The 21,759-nt window shown below is 45.7% G+C and overlaps 3 protein-coding genes across 3 annotated transcripts; 1 reads left to right on the top strand and 2 right to left on the bottom strand.

Annotated features, from left to right (window-relative positions):
- Positions 1-1,157: 1,157 nt before the first annotated feature.
- ATNIH1004_005350 (YoaK family protein) lies at positions 1,158-2,147 on the bottom strand (the record flags this gene model as incomplete). The annotated part of the gene is made up of 2 exons (XM_033570004.1): positions 1,158-1,774; positions 1,829-2,147. 2 exons carry the CDS (start codon positions 2,145-2,147, stop codon positions 1,158-1,160), a joined length of 936 nt encoding a protein of 311 aa, XP_033426036.1.
- A 5,191-nt stretch (positions 2,148-7,338) lies between these two features.
- On the bottom strand, positions 7,339-8,670 carry ARO4_1 (3-deoxy-7-phosphoheptulonate synthase; the record flags this gene model as incomplete). Its single annotated transcript, XM_033570003.1, has 3 exons — positions 7,339-8,358; positions 8,515-8,570; positions 8,628-8,670. The coding sequence occupies 3 exons, from the start codon at positions 8,668-8,670 to the stop codon at positions 7,339-7,341; spliced, it is 1,119 nt and encodes a 372-aa protein (XP_033426035.1).
- Positions 8,671-15,447: 6,777 nt separating this feature from the next.
- ATNIH1004_005348 (NAD(P)-dependent alcohol dehydrogenase) lies at positions 15,448-16,640 on the top strand (the record flags this gene model as incomplete). Its single annotated transcript, XM_033570002.1, has 4 exons — positions 15,448-15,624; positions 15,683-16,294; positions 16,344-16,426; positions 16,493-16,640. 4 exons carry the CDS (start codon positions 15,448-15,450, stop codon positions 16,638-16,640), a joined length of 1,020 nt encoding a protein of 339 aa, XP_033426034.1.
- Between the last annotated feature and the right edge of the window lie 5,119 nt (positions 16,641-21,759).

The raw sequence follows: 21,759 nt of genomic DNA, 5'->3' as shown, positions 1-21,759 counted from the left end.
GATCACGATCCTTTGGGTCCCAACAAGCGAGGATAACAAACTGCTAGGCCTGGCTAAAGAGCAGGCTAGGGCAGCGACCCAAGAGGACGCTACCCCACACACAGAGCTCCCCAGAATGAAATCAACCACCCTCAATATCGCACGATCCCAAGTAGGCACCAGCAAAGGCCTGCCAGAGAAAGTGGGCAAACACATTAAAAGAGTGGATGCAGCACTCCCAGGTAAACACACCCGACAGCTATATGATCGTTTGTCGTGGAAAGAAGCGAGCGTGCTGGCTCAACTCCGGACTGGCATGGCAAGATTAAATGGGTATCTCTACCGAATCAACGCAGCGCAGACGGATCAGTGTGTATGTGGACAGGCAAGAGAGACTGTAGAGCACTTCCTCTTTCGGTGCCGAAAGTGGACAGCATGTCGAGCAGAAATGCTACAATGCACCAACACCCACAGAGGCAACATGTCCTTCTTCCTGGGAGGAAAGTCACCATCAGATGATCAAAACTGGATCCCAAACTTCGAAGCGGTACGGGCCTCCATACGGTTTGCAATCGCTACAGGCCGACTCGACGCTGCATAACCATGTAGATGTTCACCAAATACCCACTCCTCCCGACCGAACTCACACCAACCACCTCGTGCCAGGGACGGTAGACGCGCTTCAGCTGCCGAAGATAGGATGTTGAACACTTGAAGAAGCGCCTCAAGCCAGTCTACTAACAAAATTACTAACCCACGAGAATCCTCCCCCCATCCCCCTCCCCTACGATACAGACAGATGAGACGACATGTGCTAAAAGTGAATCTGTATGGGCTATAAGGAGACAAGGCACACATTAGGAAATGTACTAGTAGATTAGTGATAGTTGCCCTTTCGGCGCCGCCGGGCGTTAATAAATTGTGTGTGTGTATGTGAATATATATACCCAATACTCCTCATAGAGGGGTTGGGCAGAACATCCTTCTGAATACATTCAATTCTCACCTCCATACCAATATCCCATATAATCTGACACCAACCAAGACTAGTGGACGAATCATCGAATCCAGACAAATCCCCACCATCCATACGGGACAATCGAATACTCCACGCTCAATGAGGTAACCATCAGCGACAGCACTAGTACCAGAATGTGCAAACTTAACGATCCGCCCTTTTACCCCTCCACATCCTGCTTCTTGGTCTGATCAGACCTCCACACCATCCATCCAACGGTGATGATAAATTTCAACCCCATCGCCAACCACAGACTAGCCGCCATCTCGGTCACCTTGGTCAACCCACCGGCAGTCATTGCCCCCGAGAAGAGAGCCAAAAAGGCTCCGACCCGACGGTTGCGTCTGGGATTCGATCTCCATCCGCGGGAAAATAACTTGGGATCCACCAACAGGTCGCACAAGAGGGTTGTTAGCACGACGGTAGGGATCTCATCGATGGCTAGGATGCGCGAGGCGCAGATCTGCCCGCCGGCTTGGAAGGCAAGCAGCGAGATGGGCAGGATTTGCATCCACTCAATTGGGGAGCGAGGGTCTTCGGGCCTGGGACTAACGACCTTCAGCTGGACGAGGATGGCAGCGACAAAGATGGCGGCCGTTTGTATGCCAAAGGAGAGAATGAAGGTTGAACGGCGGCGCGGGCGCAGTATGCGTGAGACGTGAATGAATAGAATATTGCTAATAATGAAAGTGGTGAGGGAAATGAGGGATTTGGCCCATAAATAGGCGGGATATTCGGGTTGGCCGGAGACACCTAGGGCAATGAATACGGTATTCCCTATTTTCTGGGTCAGTATGCCGCGTACCTATGGTTTAGTCGGAGGAATAGTACCTGTCTGCATGCTGGAAAAGCTTCCCCATGCATTAAACGACAATCCGTCAACCAGTCCACTGACAAAGCTGCAGAGAATGAGTATGATATCGGTGTGCGTGGTGTCTATATCTGCCATAAAGTGTCTTGTTAGGGTCGAGTGCAGTGGCATCTCCTCGGTGAAAGTCCCAGAGAGAGAGACGGTTGTACTACCTCCTACGGACAAGAGACGGGTTGGGTCTTTGGACTCTTTGGATTCGTCATCTAGCCGGGGTAGTGATGGGTTGGGAGGTGTGTCCCAATAGATCACTAGATTACTAGGAGGGGCGGTCGGAGGCATGTCTTCTGCTGAAAAGAATGGGGGGTTCTGCATAGTTGTTCCAGACGTCAGCCAGAACTTGACGAAACGTACAATCCAGTTGTACTTTTGGCGTCTCAGCTATGAATAGACCTCCGGAACTCGCCGGTTTATATCTAAGAGGGTCCTCTCCATGCCCAAAAAACAATCGAATGGGGTGCCAAGACGATATCCTGTAGCAGTCAGCCCAACATCTCGCAGTGGAGACACCATATGTCTCGAGTGGGCAATTCATTATCAGCCTATCCATGCCAAAGAAGCACTCGTATTATGTTTCGAACCAGCCATGACGATATTAGTTCGGAGAGATAACTCTTCATATTAAACTTTCAGAATTTCATATGCATTAACTCCGTACCGTAATATATTAGGCTTTGGGTTCTTGGCGGGTTTCCGGGTAACCCAAAAAGCAATATGGCGAGGCCTTGTTACTATAGTAGGATCCACTCCTCTCTCAACGGTTTCGGGAATCGTTTCTAGCAGCCTCACACAAAAGAAGGGTTATTGTCCCCCCGCACACAAACTGCCCTAACAATCTATGAATACAATTGGTTGAATAGAATACGACTGTTTTTATATTGTCACGAGTCCCAGAGCCTGGCCAATGATCTAACCACATAAATCGTGAGAAACTATGCCAAGAAGTCATCTCTGCCAAATGTTCCAGATATTTCCAGCAGTCTCGGGATTGGATTCTTTCTCTGCTAGGATGTCTTTCTGTCCCTCATACACAGCGCCGGAGTTTGCAGTTCGCAGATCTTTTTACTATTCCCTTAAAAAATGAGGGCCCTACACCATGTTTTTCCAATGGTCATGATTATGGATAACGGCAAAACAAATGCAATGGGCCGCTTAGAATATAACTCTGTGATGCGGCACCGCAACCCGATGGTCTGTACAATGGCCCACACCGCGTTTTGTCTTTTTTTCCGGTGGAATATAGCACGGGAGCCCGTGCCTGAGTTCCACCGGCGGCCACTGTGGTACAACTTGCATTTACTTAAGGGGGAATCGGCAGAGAGACCGCTTTCATATGATACTCAGCTTCACTGCATTAACCGCGTGTTTGCCCAGATTGGCCTTAACTCAGTAAAAAGACACATATTGGCCGATCCGAGGGGGCAAGATGGGCAGAACTCAACGGGGTATCAGAAAACCAAATCCACCCGCTGGACATTGGAATAATGACGCTTTAACTAATTGCTATCTTACCCACCTTCCTCGAAAGTTTATACGGGCAATGGCGGGCTTCGAGGCTTCTGCCCTTATCTGCCTCGGGCAAAGATCCCCTCCCCCCCCCGGGGGGAGTCTCATACACACAGTCTGGCCATGGGTTGATGAATGGCTGGACTGGTTTGAGTCGTACAGAGACTCCAGCCAGCAGGAGGGGAAGGAATGCGAAGGCGAAGGCGAAATAGAGAAGCTAAACGAGGCCGATCAGCATGATATGGCAGCCCAGGGATTTTTGCGGCTGCTTGTTCAGCTCCGTGTGATCTTTTTGCAAGATTCTGTTTTTTTTTTTTTTGTGAGCGGTTTCCGCTGCATCCTATCTGGAGTGACCCAATCTTTGTACGAGAAGATTATCAGGCCTTTGCTACAGAGGTCAAGCAGTCTTTGCGGGAGGTGGAAGAGCCCGAGGAGGTCCGACTACGGCAGGCCCAGCCAGCTCTAGCTGAGCGCCCTAACCATGTCCGATAGGATCTCCAACAGGGATTGGGTCACGCAATCAAGGAATGGGGTAGTAAAACACAGTGTCAGCTTCAAGAGATTAACAACTACCTTCACGATATTATGGGCGGTCACGTGGCTTTTACCCTGCTGTCAGAATAAAGCTAGTCCATATTGGGACATCATCTGAATATATATACCCAATAGAGGGGTTGGGCGGACAATCCTTCTGAATACAACCACTTCAGACCCCCAAATAATCAGACACCTGCAAGCAGTGGATCCGGATGCAACTGAAGCGTCTGTGTCTGCAGTCCAGAGCCCACGACTTATCCCCCAGTTTATACCTGCCTCCCCTGCTGCCACTGCCACTGATGCTGCTGATGCGATAACTATGCAGGAATCATCTAAGCCTATATCCGCCCCAAGCCATTCAGCAGGTATCCCTCACTATGTACCTTTTCGTACGGTTCACACTGTGCCGGAGTGTGGAGGGAATGGACATGCGGGTTAGGAGGCAAGCCTTCTACCCAGAGCCTCGAGGATACGTACGCAGCGTGGCGACCCTTACAGCGCGATCGGGTACGGCAAGCCATTACGTCCACTCCGCAACAAAAATAATTTCTCATTTTCTGCCGGCAGAACCATCCCATGTGACTTGCTTGGTTTCACCATATAAATGGCTACTAATTAGTCCTAAGCACCACGTAAAGGTGCAAGTTATGCTTAGGTGTTGTACACAGGGCCCGTACAACTAGGCGTGCAGGTGCTGGTATTAATTCTTGTGCATATATATAAATTATTATACCTACCTAAAAAAGAATAGGATGATTCTTATCCCCCTCCCCTCCCTTCTCCTTCTCGTTGTCTAATAGAGTAATCAGATTCTCCTGTTCACCTTTTTCAGCGTCCAAATTAATTGGATGCTGCTAAGAGGAACCGATTGCCTGCTGGTGCTCTCCTCCAGTACCCAGGCTAACAGCCCGCTCTTGTAGTCTATCCAGTGGATATACTACGGACTGCCAGAGCTTATCCCGTACAGTACAGCGGGCAGCTAGATCCGGCTATTTGCAGTTGGCGCATATACCACCGAATATACCTGGTACATAGCAATATTCGGTAAACAGATATATACCTTGTGGAGTGCGGTATCTCTCACAAGCAGGCATGGCAACAATACCTCCGGGTATCGATGCCATCGATCGATACTTGGTATAAGTATTAATTAGTATTAATTAATAGAATTACTGATACTCGACAGAGCCTCACCGCCTATGTTACTATGGCAATTTATTAAGATGGTAATTACCATGGTAATAGTATACTTCAGAACAACTACTGCCACTATATTAAACAATAGCAAGAAGTATCACTAATACTATTAAGTATCGATCACTAATACCGATATATTAATCAGTATCATATCAGAGTATTATTGCCAAGCCTGCTCACAAGGCACTGGCAGTGTCCGCCCACGGGATTAAATAAGCAAGGCATTAATATACAACGGACGATGCTGTATAAAATAACAAGAAGTTATCCTGCCGCGGATAAATATAATGTCGTGCCCTGGAAGGGCTAGCAGCTGCCGACCTATATTAGTATGTACATATTTGGCCAAGAGATTGGACTAACTTAGTAATCCTAGTACGGGCTCAGACTGCATATTAATATGCAAGGTGATAGCCTCACGTAGCTGCAGATATTTAGTACAAAACAGTATTGGATCGGCATCCAGTCCATTTGGCAATATATTTTCAGGGTCAAAGCCCATCCCCGAAGCTGTGTACGACAAAATTGCAAGGTTTCTGCAAAAGATATTAATCAAGCTCTAAATACTATTAGTAAAAGTTTTATATAGCTAGGCAAAATGTACCATATTCCTGGACATCTCTTTAAAGTCTCTGTACGGTATTATTCTGCACTAGTGTAGTGGAGGAATTCGGGGGATTAGCACGTGACGTTTGTATAGATAGCTATTATCTTAAGTCCTCATGCGAAGAGGTAATAGACAATCAACAACCTTCTCACAGACCACGGAACGCAGTTGTGTAAAGGGCATATTGTCTTTTCTCCTGCCAGGAACTTGTGGGCTTGGGGCCCACAACTTCTGAACTGTCTAAGATTGTCTCCTTGACCTACTCCTTCGGAGTTCTACCATTTCCCTCTCATTCACTAGTAGTCTATAATTAGAAATATCTTTATCTGGATAGTGATACAGCATGTACAGCTTGCCAAAAGTTGCTACTATTAAGTACTATGTACACGTCGTAGAAGACCAAGCTTTGTGCGGACTCTCCGAAGAGTACGGGGACTTATTATAAAGCCTTCTTTTTGCAATGCATAAAGAAGCTCTTTTTCCTCTAGTCCAACCTAAAAGAAAAGCACCTGAATACAAGCATGTAGGCGAGGATCCAAGGTTTTATACAGTCTTGCTTTTAAGCACCCCATGTTTAAAGGCGAGCCTCTAATATACGCTTGCTGATTTGAATACTATGTATATAGTATATCTTTAAGATAAGAAAGAATAAAATTAACTGTTTCTTCTGCTTTATAAAGATTAAGAATATCAGCCTTATACAGCTCAAGATTAATGGATTTGCGACTCATAATGCCTGGTAGTGTAAAGATAAACAAAAGAAAAAAACCTACCTGTACATACTAGATATACATCTTTATAATATACTTTATCTTTATGCAGCTAGATTTAGTAGGAAGGCGGTTAAAGGTGCGGTAAGAGAACTTAGCGAGAAATTTGATTGTTGCGGAGTGGACGTAATGGCTTGCCGTAGATCGGGTCAAGTTCTGCCGCAGGAACGTAATTATTGATGAGATTCGTAAAAGACATGAGTGCGGAATGTCTCTGTTGAAGGCTGTAGAGGAGGTGGAGCTTATACGGCAGCGAGGGAAGATGGGTCTTCATGCGCTGTCCCAGATGCTACAGAAGGGCAGAGAAAAAAAAAGACTGGAAAACCAAGCTAATATAGCATTTATCTCTAGTAAAGAGAGGGAAATAACTCATATTTTTTTTATCCCTTACTTGGGCATAATATAGAAACAGAACTGGCCATGGTTACTATATTTCCTCTGAGGATGGGCAATCAAATTATGCAAACTAAGTGGCGGAACTGTATATGATAGGAAATGCTGGACTTGGAAAGGAATCAATTCTCCAGCTGGCCAACATAACCGCAAAAGATACCAAGGTGTACAGGAGCATCACACGTCTCTCAGGCGACAGCGGGAAAAGCTGGAACAGAGCTGGGCCAATATCTGCAGGTTATCAGCCGCCAAGAGGTTTTTTAGAGGTGTGTATAAATATATTCAAAGACTCTGGGCAACTGGAAACAATAAGAAGTATTTTTGCTCCCGGGGTCTCATCTAAATGCCAATATTTTTTTTTTTTTTTTTTTTTTTTTGTTTTGTTTTGTGAAAGAGTAAGCAAGGAAATGGTCCCAGCAATGGTATCTAAAGCATCATCTTGAACAAATGAAATTCCCCTCTCTTAATGGGAGGCTCCATTGTTGCCATTCGCTTTATCAACCTTAGCGACCCGTCTGATACGTACGGCCTCCGCCAGATCTTCTAATACGGTGACGGTCGTCTCCCAGTCAATGCATGCATCAGTGATGCTGACACCTTTGCGCAGGTCCGAGGGACCCTCAGGAGATACATTCTGGTTTCCTTCGTTGATGTTGGACTCGATCATAACCCCGACAATAGCATCCTGGCCCTCCCGGAGCTGATCACTGATGTCCTTCGCCACTAGAGGCTGGTTAAGGTGATTCTTGTTCGAATTGCCGTGCGAGCAGTCCACCATGATTACCTCACGCTGTTTCTTGGAGCGCAAGGCTTCCCGGACGCTCCGGATGCTCTCACAGTCATAGTTGGTGCCCTTGCTCCCGCCACGCAAAATCACAAAGCCGTGCTCATTGCCAGAAGTCTTGGTGATGGCAGCAAGACCCTGCTTGGTGACACCAAGGAATCGGTGGGGATGGGCCGCGGCGCCGATGGCGTCGATGGAAACGGTCAAGTTACCATCCGTACCGTTCTTGTAGCCGATGGGGAAGCTCAAGCCCGAAGCCAGCTCCCGGTGTAATTGTGACTCGGTCGTGCGGGCACCAATGGCACCAACTGAGATGAAGTCTGCGAGGAACTGGGGAGAGATGGTATCCAACATTTCACTTGCGATGGGCATTCCCATGCTTGTGAGATCGGCGTAGAGCCGACGAGAAACACGAAGTCCTTTGTTGATATTGTATGACTCGTCAATGTCCGGGTCGTTGATCAGCCCCTTCCAACCCACGGTAGTTCGGGGCTTTTCAAGATAGGCGCGCATGATCACACAAAGGTCGGAGGAGAGACTATCTGCGAGTTCTTTTAAGCGAGTGGCATATTCCAGGGCCGTCTCAGGGTCGTGGATGGAGCATGGACCTACGACAACCAGGAGACGGTCATCGCGCTGCTCGATGATCTCAATCGTTTGGTTGCGGCCAGATCGGACGGTGGCAATGGCATGATCAAGCTACGGTCGAGATTTCGTTAGCACTCAGAACATTTTACTCCCGTCGAGCTCAGACGCTAGACTGCAATGAGAGAGAGAACCAGAACCTATGTGTGCACAGAAGCATGTTGAAGCGGGACGGTCTCCGTCAAGATAGGTATGGTAGGTGTGACTCACAGCTGGAATCTCGGTTTGAAGGAACTGAGGCGACAGCAACGGGTCATATCCTAAGACTACGGAGGTATATCGGTTAGTCAAGAATGGGAGGGGATGACGGGGAATAAACTGACCACGAGTGTCCTCGTTGATTTCCGTAGTTTTGATGAGAGGCATTACGCAATCCAGGCACTGCAGAGGTTATGCTGAAGGAGGTGCGATCTCAGAAAGGCATTGTTTGTATCGTTCAAGTCACACTGAGTCAAGGGGAACCCAGACACGTACCCGGTGCTCAACCTCAAGGTGCTCAACTAACTAAAGGATTCAGGGGTAGAATTAGAGTTGCAGGGAGGAATCGCAAAAACCGCCGCCGAATCCGCACCGCTGCGGGCGGGCGGTGTGGATTCGGCCCATAAAGAGAGAATCCTCATGCGGTTGCGGTTTCTAAAGGCAGGATCCGCAGAATCGGCGGGAATCCGAACGGATTCTGCAGTGCGGTTTCAAAGCGAATCCGCAATTCCGAAAAATCCGATACATAGTATTACTATTTAAATAACGCACATTACAATTTTAAAAATTATCGCTGTTGCAAGACTAATACTTTAAAAGTTATGATATTAATCTAACATTGACTACAAGTATATAAATAACAATTTACTATTTGAACAACAAGTATATTTTATCTATATAAGGTCTACTTTCCATTGTTAAGATGATGAAAATGACCAGGGGAGTAACCGTGCCCTCCCGGTGTTGGGCCGCTAGCCAATAATAGGTGTTCCCATTGACTAGAATGCGAAGCTTGGAGAGGATATTGGATCCACGGCGGAGCCGTGGATCAACACCTGTGGAGGACTTGGTCTGCCCACGTGACACACAGCCGATGTTGGAACTTGGAACTTGGAACTTGGAAGCGATTGCTTCTTCTATTGAATGGGTGGCCGGGTGGCCGCTACTACTAGAAGCTAGCTTACATAAATGATGACTAAGCGAGGTCGAAACGGGGGCAGGGCGCCAGTGCTTGGCAATATGCTCTAACAGCCGAGCTGGGCGTATGTTGGGGCGTAGGGCAGTGATGTGGTCTTTCATTAATGTGTATTCGATAGTGCCTGCAGAGATCTGATTTGCGGTTAAAAGTCTGTTCGGATATTATTAGACAGACTACTTTCAAATGACTGTAGAGCAAAGTACCTTGCCACAGTACTCCCACGGACAGTTATAATCGCGTTATTGCATAGCCGCGGGAGAGGCATGTGGATATATTAGGGGGTAAGTAGTGAACGAGAGGGAAATGGTAGAACTCCGAAAGAGTAAGTCAAGGAAACACTCTTAAACAGTTCAGAAGTTGTGGGCCCCGAGCTCACAAGTTTCTGGCAACCAAAGAGAAGACAACATTCCTTCTACGCAACTGCGTCCCGTTGTCTGTGAGAAGGTTGTTGATTGTCTAAAACTACCAGGTCAAAAGTCTCCCGACACCGCCCCACACCGAAAAAATATATATATTTCAATGCTTATATTTCAACAACCACAACATATTAAGACTTCTAAATATATTTAAATTGAAGATATTCAATACTTCGTATACCAACCACGTGCTCGGTAAACTGCCATTACTCTGCGAGGCATGGAATCAATCAAATTGTCAATTAAGGCCTGGGGGATGGCCCCCAAAGCTTTTTGGATAGCTTCTTCAAAATTCCTCCAATCGCTCTGGGATTTGCCTTGTAGATAGAGATAAGGATGCAGTTCAAGAAGCTTCCGCTTTAGGAGGTTCCATACATGCTCAATTGGATTTAAATCAGGTGAATGCGGGGGCCATTTAATAACCCAAATTCCGTGTAATTCAAACCACTCCTGGGTTAATTCTGCAGTATGAATCTTCGCGTTATCTTGCTGAAAAGGCGTGCCAGGCTTGTAGTGTTCAATTAGCCCATCCTCTAGCGTTTTTATATAGGATCTAGCTGTATAGCCATTCCTAGGGCTGTTCTCATCCCGCTCCATGACCACCAATTTTGAGCGCCCACCACGCCAGATAGAACCCCAAACCATTTGCGATATAGGTTTTCCATGATAGCAGAGGTTTACCAAATCATCTCTCCAGCCCTCATTTTGGTAGCGGAAGACAAATTTTAGGCGTTTATTCGCTTCGCGCTGGACAGAACATTCGTCAGAGAAGATCCAGGTATGCCATGTGTCATTTTTAAACCACTCCCGCGCAAATTCAAGGCGTGCACGGGCTGCTTCTTTAGAGAGGGGAATTCTCTTCTTGCTCCGCCACTTACGAATATGATATTTCTTTAAAGCACGTCGAATGGTCGAGATAGAAGCCCCGGGGGTCTCAACAGTTAAGGCCTTCCACGAGATATCCGGGCGCCTGCGGACCAAGCGGTACACATAGCGCTTAGTTGACTTAGTAAGCTTCTGTGGGCGACCCTTCCTAGGCCTTGATTTTGTGGTGTTGTGCTGTAGGAAGCGCTTCTTGGTATCATAAATTGTTGATCGAGTACAGTTAAACTGCTCCGCTAATCGCGTCGGCGATTGCCCAACTGACAGGCCATATAAAATAGCAGCACGTGCATCGCGCGAAAGCTCTTGATTGGGCCTTCGATTCCCACTTATTTCGGTGCCGAAAGACCTCATGGTGGTTGAGCAATTGGTTGTTGAAGTTGTGGTGGAGTTACGCGTTCCTCGGAACACGCTAAAGTGTCGGGAGACTTTTGGCATGCTAGTATAACCTCTTCGAACGAGGACCTAAGATAATAGCTATCCATACAAATGTAACCTGCCAATCCCCCGAATTCCTCCACTACAGTAGGACTACAGAACAACAGGGGCAAAAATCAATGGAAGGAACGTGGAAAATAGGACCATGGAGCCCACTAGGGACCTTTGGGAAGATAAAGTATGAATGAAGTCAACATCAGGTTACAGGTCTCAGGTTTTTCAAAGTCCACCTGACCTGTGTACTCAGACAACATGGAATGTTCACACCTACGCTGTTTACTAATAATAATTGTCGACAAGTACTCCGTAGCTGTCAAATAATATGGGCGTGGGTGGACCATAATCATGTGACTAGATCCGGGTGAAAACCTCCCACAGAGCACACAACAAAAATAATGATCAAGAGGAATAATCAAGAAGAGTACTGTTACGGAAGCACTATAATCCGCCCGACTTGGCGGTGCGGAGTATCTGACGATCGATTCAACCCCTGAACCCTTTAGATAGTTGAGCACCTAGACAGGAATGCAAGAGACTCAGTTGGTTGAGATACTGCGATTCCTGGTGTTTCCACTGAATGACATCTACTTCCTAATTAGGCTAGTTGGCCTGTAGCTGATAGAATAGCTCCCTGCGCATCACTTCCGCTGAATTTCACAACATCTAATCTACATGGGGATCCATATATCTCCTAGTGATGAGGATTACTGGCAGACAAGTGAGGAGCCAATTCATATGCCCCGAAGATTTATGGGATTAAAGCGATTCCAGCAAATCAAGCGATTCCAGCAAATCAAGCGATTCTTTCACATTACAGATCCTAATTCTGAGGTTGCTGTACAGGAGGCTATAAGGCCTAATCTTAAGCCAAATCAGATGTGGTGGTATAAGCTGGAGCCTTCTGCATCTAGACTGCGTACAGCCTGTTTACAGCATTGGAAACCTTCAAATGCAGTCTCTATAGATGAGACAATGATTCGTGGTTTTGGGCGCTCTCATCATACATTTAAGATGCCAAACAAGCCAATTAAGCAAGGATAAAAGCTCTTTGCTATTGCTGATCAAGGCTATATTCTCTACTGGATATGGGCAAGCCGCCACAGGTCTCTTGTAGAGGTTAAAAAGCATGAGGATTTAACTCTTACTGGATCTATGGTTGTTCAGCTAGCACAAGAAGGCCTACCATCTCAACGCAATACCTATACAATCTATATGGACAACTACTTCTCTACTATTCCATTATTTGATTATCTTCGACAGCAAGGGATTGGTGCCTGTGGAATTACCAGACCAAATGCATCCAAGAAATTATTTCCAAAGGCTCTTCATATGCTAAAAGACTTAAAAAAAGCCTCAAAAGAGTGGAATACTTTATATGCAGCTCCTGCAAGTGCTGATTCTAATATTGATTCTGTACTTTGTATTGCATGGCAAGATAATAATCTGGCTACAGCATTATCAACTGTACACACTGTACATAAGCCAACTGATTGGATTCCTCGCTTGCGCAAACGCCCTGCTAAGACCTCTACTTGTGCAAAAGGTGTCCGTGAGCCATTCGGTGATCAGCCTACCAAGGAACTTCCAATACCCCGGATTATTGATGATTATACTGTAACTATCATATGGGAGGGGTAGATCGTGCAAATAAATTACGAGCAAGTTATGAGACTCATCAAAGCTCTTTACGCTCATGGTGGCCTATATTCTTCTGGCTTCTTGATGTAACAATTACTAATGCCTATTGCATTGCCAAAATTGCCCGCCAGCAGCAGGGGATGAAGAAGATCACTCATCTTGTATTTCGAAAGGCTCTTTATAAAGAGCTCTTTAAACAAGGGCAAGAGGAGTCCCGATATGGTACAAAATCAAAGAAAAGAGGCCGGGATCTTCAAGACTTAGGTCAATCAACACATGAAGGTGGTCATTCAGCTATGTATTCGAATTCAATCTCGCAAATTCTGTCACTGGTGTAAAGCTCAAAGTGAAAAGGCAAAGACTCAAAACCAGCCTATTCCAAGGATATTTCAAACCAACAACCAACTACAGTTGCAAGGCTTGCAATATTCCTTTATGCAGACAGGATCTAAGGTCATGTTGGGCTGACTTTCATCATCCAAGAGTTCCACTTGGAGAACGAGATGTAAATTGCATATAGAATGCAGATATTCTTGAAATCATTTCGTATTAACTAGAAGTATAATAAAAAGTGGCATTTTGGCTCAGTGCGTGGTGCTAGGGCAAGCAAGCGGCAGAAAAATGGCGCTAATGAGACTAGCGCCTTGCCAGCCAAGAGATACCCAACATCTTTCATATGTGACGGCCAAGCAACTTGATGAAATTGGTGCTATCTAACGAAAATTTCAAACGTGGGGAGGAAGAAAGGTGGTGAGGGGACTATGCGGGGAGATAAACAAGGCTAGATACAAACAATGCAAACAGGCTACCTGGTGCGTTCGTCACATCATAGGGGTTGGGCAGAAGATCTTTCTGAATACAATCACTTGAGACCCCCAATAATTCAAACAATTATCTGGCTCTATTCCAGCTTTCCCCGCAGTCGCCTGAGAGACGCCCAGACTACGATAACCACCTAATCGTCCTTATACTAAAAAATTGTGGAGTTCGCGTTGTGTATGAGGGACAGAAAGACATCCTAGCAGAGAAAGAATCCAATCCCGAGACTACTGTAAGTATCTGGAACATTTGGCAGAGATGAATTCTTGGCATGGTTACTCACGACTTGTGTGGTTAGATCATAGGCCAGGCTCTGGGACCCGTGACAACTAAAATAGTCGTATTCTATTCAACCAATTGCATTCATAGGTTGTTAGGTCAGTTTGAGTGCGGGGCGCTAATAACGCTTCTTTTGTGTGGGGCTGCTAGAAACAATTCCCGAAGCCGTTAAGGAGAGGGGGAGGAGGAAGTGGGTCCTAGTAACAAGACCTCACCATATTGCTTTTTGGGTTAACCGGAAACCCGCCAAGAACCCAAAGCCTAATATATTACGGTACGGAGTTAATGCATATGAAATTCTGAAAGTTTAATATAAAGAGTTATCTCTCCGAACTAATATCGTTATGGCTGGTTCGAAACACAGGCTTGGTTGGATACAAAGCCCATCTACCACTCCTATCTACTGTTGTGGATCCAGGGAAAGATAGCATTTGAAATGAGACAAGGCGTAGATTGAGTAGTATCTTGCCTGAATAGTTACGTTACAGGAAAAGGGGAAGTCTCAGGGTTTAGAACCCCGCATGCCCGCCCAGGCGCTAGCTATGCACCTGCTGTACGCCATATCTTCAACACCATTTGCACTCAAAAGACGCCATGACGTCAATTCTGGCATGATACTGTATTTTTCCTAGTTGACACTAAGCTAGGCATATCCTACGCGTAAATATAAAATCTACCCCACAAAAAGCTTATCATGATTAGAAATGACTTAGTCTAGTTTACCCATAATCATCTTATTCCAGAGCGCACCTACCCACAACAGAACCCGTACCTCGCCGTGGGTAGAAAAAGTGCCAAGAAAACTCTCTACCCATAATCAACTTTTTCTGACCACGATGAACCGCCTCCCTAGGGTGCATATCCGCTTTAGGACTGCGATGTGCTGAGTAAAGGCGCGGAAATCCGCCGCAAGCGTGTTGGGGATTTCTAGTAGGGTTAGTTGGTTTAAGTGGTCTTGGCAGGTCCATTTGCCTGCCTGAAACGGTGGACAGCCATTCACGTGACTTTTAAAACAACATCCAGAACGGCCCTTCTGACACGGATCCAGACTGTTTTGGGGTCCGATTACGGTCGGGTTGACAAAGGAGTTTGACCAAAACATAGGGACCCTAGCTGCGTTAGAGACATTCTGGTTAAGTGGGTCAGCAGCCATCAGAACAGCCATTCAGGATGTCATTTCAAACACTTTATTCACGGAAGAAAGATTGACTTTGCCTGAAGCCAAGCCAGGGAAGTAGAAACATGCCAAGGAATTGCACCATAATGTCCCACACAGGCCACATAGGGTCTAGGCTACGGGTATACGAGGCGCAGTCCAAGGCCGCCAAGAGGGTAACAGTGTAACATGGGCACACTAGCTATAGCTCCATCACGGAAATAATAGACTAGAATTCTGGAGATATGGATAGCTCGGTTAATAAATTTCTAATTGCCAGGTCTCTCTATGGAATTAGCACCTTGCATTTAATTGATATTTAATTAAAACTAATCGAAATGGCTGATACCGATTATAAGTTCGAGGGTTGGATGGGCCTTGACCCTAAGGCTGGTGACGGAAAAATGGTGTGGAAGGAATTCGAGCCCAAGCCTTGGGAAGAAACCGACGTCGATATCAAGATCACACACTCTGGCATTTGCGGATCAGATCTGCACACCCTTAGAAGTGGATGGGTATGTTGTTATCTATTATAATTCTGTCTGTAAAATGCGCCCGCTGACGTTGAACCAGGGTCCTACCATGTACCCTTGCTGCGTTGGTCACGAAATTGTCGGTATCGCGGTGCGCGTAGGCTCGAAGGCTGAAGGAAATATCAAGGTTGGGGACCGCATCGGTGTTGGCGCCCAGAATGACTCTTGTCAGGGTCGGAAAGGTGATTGCGAGGCATGCTCCTCTGGTCTCGAACAGTACTGCCCCAAAAACATGGTGAGTACGTACAATAGTATCCATCTGAATGGTGGCAAATCTTATGGGGGGTATGCTTTGTACCATCGTGCGCCCTCGCATTTTGTTATCAAGATCCCCGACGCTATCCCGTCGGCTATCGCTGCGCCCATGCTGTGTGGTGGTATCACATCCTACTCACCTTTGCGTCATAACGGCTGCGGGCCCGGAAAGACTGTTGGTATCATTGGTGTGGGCGGACTTGGCCACTTTGGCATCATGTTTGCCAAGGCTCTGGGTGCTGATCGGGTAGTTGCCATCTCTCGTAAGGCCAACAAGAGGGAAGATGCTCTCAAGCTTGGAGCGAATACTTACATCGCTACCGATGATAATATAAACTGGGCTAAGAATAACTCGCGCTCCTTGGACCTAATTATCTCAACTGTCTCTTCCTCCAAGGTATGTACTATAAATTATATGGTTTTCTATTAACTAATAAAATTTTAAGATGCCTATTGTTGATTACATCTCCCTTTTAAAACCAATGGCTCTTTTGTTCAACTCGGCATCCCAGAGGACGGTGCTCTCTCCGTTCCAGCTAGCTCTCTAATTAAAAAAAAGGGTTAAGTTCAGTGGTTCGTTGATTGGAAGTCCTAGTGAGATCTGTGAAATGCTGCAGCTAGCTGCTGAGAAGAAAGTCCAGGCTTGGGTCGAGGAACGTCCAATGAAGGAAGCCAACCAAGCTATTGTAGACATGGAGGCGGGCAAGGCTAGATACCGTTATGTGCTTGTAAACAAGCAGTAGGGCGAGAAATAAAATATGCACATATATATTTATACAATATAAGAGTAATATAAATAAATTAAAACATCCACCTATTTTGAAGCCAAACAAAACGTTGAGATTGATGATGGCGTAATTGGCTGAGAATTCGCGATTATAGGATTGCAGCACCATGATAATAAAACCAAGCCTGTATACCCCATCTCCGTTATATCCCATGTTTCTTGTTGGCCCAAGTACCCCGGTGCCAGTATTTTCGGAACCCTTGGAGACACGGAGACACTAAGACACTTCCACTCCGCTTGACTTAGTTATTGGGCTATTTATTATACTTGCCCCCTGCCAGGCCTGCCAATTGCTCGAATTAAATTTAACAGGATATATCAAGAGTGTACTGTAGCGTCTCCAGCCAGTCCGCAAAATGTTGCATCGAGCTAATGCTAATGCTCTAGCTGTCATCTTGTTAGCTGCATTTTTAAGAGGCTTAAGGGCTTAAAGACCGGAGCCGGCGCCGGCGGTACTTGATTCAATTAATTCTATCTGTCGAACGCTCGTGTCTAACTGGTTGGTTGGAATGAATAGCGTTGGTTTCCCTCAGCAGGAGGGCCAGACTAAGGAGCATGAACGAGTTGGTCTTGCCGATACCCATGTGGTTAGTTATATTAAAGTCGGCCTTGCTAACTGCGCATCGTGACTCTTGCTATGGCCTCATGCGAGGTACTCGATTGACCGGCCACGTAAGGTTATTAGATAAGGGGCATAATAAGTCTGTTACGGGAGAGGCAGTCCTAGCTTTGGCTACCTATCTTGCAACATAGATACGGAAGCTTAGATTTCTGTCCAAGTTGCCTAATATCACGGGATGCAATATCCGCTGTATCTTTTAAAGCGGAAAGTAATTTGGTTACTAATTTAGTGCGTTTTGTTTTTTAACCGGTAAAGTCACCAAGGATCATGTCTGCAGTCTCGGCCAAGTCATCTAATCGGGTAACAATAAATCCCTAGGCTATAAAAAGTTGCAATTAAAATAATGACTGTGTAATGTAGCATCGTTGCTTTAGAACTTAAAGCAGCCCAAAACCAGCTATCGGAACTGCTCCTCGCACTAGTTATCGGACGCAGGTTCTATACTGCGTGTTAGTTAATAGGGGCGGTATTGTATTTGAGAAATAAATAAGGAAAATATTCTGACCCTTAGTTCCCCATTTATAAAAGAACATGCTCGTCAGGCGATTGTAGGTTAGAGAGTATGACTATGTGTTTGGGTTTAATTAAGAATAGAGTATAATACATCATGAGTCCACAAATTGCGAGCTAGAAAATAGAGTATACGACGTTAAACACCTCCACAATTATAATGCCGCAGAGCAAATATCCAATACTTTAACATCCCTGAGTCGAAAGTAGAAGCCAGTGGGCTTTGGAGCCATGGCCTGATGGGCAGGATCAGCACAGCCGGTTATATGATCAGCATCAACCTCCAGGCTCGCGCTAATTTCGAAACATGAGATAATTCTGGCTAGTAGAATATAAATCACCCGATTTGCAAGTGCATAGCCAGCACACATGCGGTAACCCAAGCCATAGCTAAAAATTGGAAGATCGGGGTTGTTAAGCCAACGTTCAGGACGGAAATTTTCGGGATCCCCATACAAGGTAGGATCTTTTTAGGAAATAATTGTAAGTTTATTGCCTTCGGCGGTCGGGGTTGCAAGACTAACCCATATTACATGCAAATGTGTTCAATATAACTGTGGTCCCCTTAGGGATGATCTTCCCCGCATATTGGAAGGTTTGTACAGCTAGTCGAGGAAGAGCCAATCGCGACGGAGTGTAGTATCTATGGTTGATTAGAAATAAAATATACAGAAGTTCTCGGAAAGAAAGTCGTACCTTAGAGACTCACGGACCAGGGCAGATATGTAAGGAATTTCCTCCACATCTTCGAGCCCAGCTTTAAAAAGCTGTTCATTGTTCGGGTAAACTTCCCGTATAGACCTATAGGCAATTTCCTGGATTTCTGGTCGGGTGGCGAGAAGAGTTAAACTCCAGTGTATTGTGTTACTCTCTGTTGCTAACCCCCCGAAAGAAAGGTAAGCAGAACCGTGGACAACTCCTCCAGTGGAAGTGGATGTGGGGAGGCTTGATTTTTAGAGGCATTCTTCATGGCGTTGTTTCTATCTTCGCTTGAATCTCTTGATTTAGTCTAGCAACATACGCGTCTCGGCGTTCGCGTAGCTTAACTGCCTTCGAACAATACCCATTAAATGGCCACAGGCGGAAAAAAGACAAGTAATCTTGAAGATTATCCGTCATGCTTCGAAGTCTAAGAATCTCGTCCTCAACATAAATAATCTCTTGTGTGATAGGATCGCCGAGATACATCCGACGACCGTAGCAAATAGAAAGTGATAAACTTAGCGTTAGCCTTTTAATAGTTTAGAAACCTCTAATGGGCTTTGACCCTCCTGCCGTAGACATAAGTTCATGAAGAAAGTGCCGAGTCTCCAGATCAATTTTGCCCAAGTTTGCTTTTACAGCGGGCTTGCTTAGCTCTGCTGCTGTAGCTTTACGGCCCCTTTTTAGAGCGTCCCCGTAGACTGCGGTGCCAATTGTTGGCCCCAGAGTACCAGCAATAAGCTAACCTCTGTTGTTAGGTTTGATGTTGCCCTGAGCAAGGAAAAGATGGACATCCTACCTTGTGAAATGTATGAAACACAGGCCTTGATGACAAAGCATTTGCGCTACCTGCAAATATAAGCTTTGCCGCAGACGCTGAGTTAACAACAAGGATTGTCATAGATCCCAACTGTACTCGAATAACATCGCCATGCGTTTTTGCCCACTGAAGAACTGCCTCTCCGCATGCTGATGATAGAGTGAGGGTAGATTGCCGACAATGGGCCAAGCAGATGGTCCTGGAAATTGACGAAGAGCGGAGTTTTTAATTAAAAGAGCACAATATATTGCCAAGCAGCATGCGAGCACTTGTAGGACAAAACGGGAGGTTGCGTCCAACCAGCAAATCTCATGAAGCTGAAGCGAAAACTCCATGGTAACCTTGACAACTGGTTGAAATATCTCAAGGAGATCCACTGTCAGAGCAGGTAAAGGTCAAGATTGTGTGGCGGGAGTGGTATTGTAGCTGTGCTTGTTGTGCAACTCAAATATATGCGTATAAAAGAACAAAGCAAGAAATTGGGTCTATATGCACTTATAGACCTCCAAACCATAGTTTGCATGTATTACTGTCACAAATATCCCAATAGGTTGATTGTCAAATAACAGAAAATGCCTCAATAACTAGAAATGATTTACTCAGCTTGAGTTCTGCCTGAGACATGCCTTGAAACGAACGAAGTGAGAGAAAGGGATCAGAATCACACCCGTGAGCCCTTCCTTGCCCTGAAACAAACGAAGTAAAAGAAATGCCCCCAAACTTTCATCTTTCCTTGACTTTTCGGCTTACGTTTCAGGGCGACTGCATGCAGAGCTTGCGGAGCGCGCGTCACCCCAGTATATAACGTGGGTCTTCAGGTGTTCCACCTCCTGGCTAGACCTCGAAAGGATCCGTTCTATCCGGATCTAATTCTTTGATCCGCCAGATCGACAAACAGGACAAACACCGCTTCTAAATAGAATACCAAAATTACGTGTTTCTAAGACGTATCGGATAGTATTATATACTATTATTCTATATATTATAGAACCCGACTATTTTCACACCCAGTATAACTATTTTCACACCCACTAGTCCCTTTTAGGATAGCTCCAACACTAACCTGACCGCTCGACAGCCACGTAGACCATAACGTAGATTACCAGCTGCCGCCAGATACCGCCTGCCGCCGGATTTGGCCCCTCTCCGCAATTTGCACCCACCAACTTCACCATTTCATGTCTCATTCAATATGACTCCTCTTGAATCAGCGTTAGCAGAAATCGAATCAGCGGGCCCAGATGCATCAGTTAACTACGCAAAAACTGCGAAAGAGTTTGGTGTTGACCCAGGAACATTATCACAGCATCACCGCGGCATTCAAGGCTCTAGGACACAACAATATGAGAACCAGCGAGTAATACATGTAGCATCCCCATCAAGAGGGCAAGTATTTATTTTTCCAGGCTATGGTGTTATAGATAATTTCCAAGCGGATTTTAGGAACGTTACAACATCCAATAGCATGTAATGCTTAAGCACCGTGGAAGGGGGTGCTCATCTATAGTCGACTGAGCGATGGTAACAGGTTTTTATTAACAAGTCTGACGAATTTAGAGCCTTTTCAAGGCCTGTGGTAGCCTATGTGCCCGGTGCTAGTCTTGCGGCCCTCTTGGCGCGCGGCTTTGAAGCCTTTAAGATGTTTTGTAAAATCTAGAGTAATTTCTATGGTATTTTCTTGGGCAGAGCTACTTAGCCTACCTTTCATACCTACTTGCCCTTATTCTCCTAATATGCATAACATATTATTAAATGCATCCCTAATCTTCTTCTATAGTTCCCAGGCATGGCAACGATACCTCCGGGTATCGATGCCATCGATCGATACTTGGTATCGGTATCAATCAGTATCGATCGATGGAATCACTGATACTCGACAGAGCCTCACCGCCTATGTTGCTATGGCAATTTATCAAGATGGTAATTACCATGGCAATAGTATACTTCAGAACGACTACTGCCACCATATTAAACAATGCCAAGAAGTATCACTGATACTATTGAGTATCGATCACTGATACCGATATATCGATCGGTATCGTATCAGAGTATCGTTGCCAAGCCTGATAGTTCCTGCTATAGTTCTCTTAACTACGGGTAGTCCACTAGGATGTAGACTACTAAGTCTCTAGTGCCGCACTAGGGTTCCTTATCTTCCTGAAACCGGTGAAGTTTCCCATATGTTACTAGCCATAAGTAGCTAGTGTGTGGCTGTGTATTATTGGGTGGGGCAGACGGTGCCCCATGAAGATGGAGACTGGATATGATAACGAACTACAGGGTACTAGGGGTAGATAGACTCTCAGCCATCTACTTAATATGTTCGGAACATAAAACAAAATGGTTTTTCAGTTCCCATTGCTATGCATTATCTATCCTCCTTCCAAGCATGCGGAAAAGACTCAAAATAATCCTGGTAGT

The sequence above is a fragment of the Aspergillus tanneri genome, assembly GCF_003426965.1.
Source record: "Aspergillus tanneri strain NIH1004 chromosome Unknown AapTan_4_pilon_pilon_pilon, whole genome shotgun sequence".
Classification (NCBI taxonomy): Eukaryota; Fungi; Ascomycota; class Eurotiomycetes; order Eurotiales; family Aspergillaceae; genus Aspergillus; species Aspergillus tanneri.
Note: the sequence above shows the minus strand (reverse complement) of the source record. Positions and strands in the feature narration are given on the sequence as shown.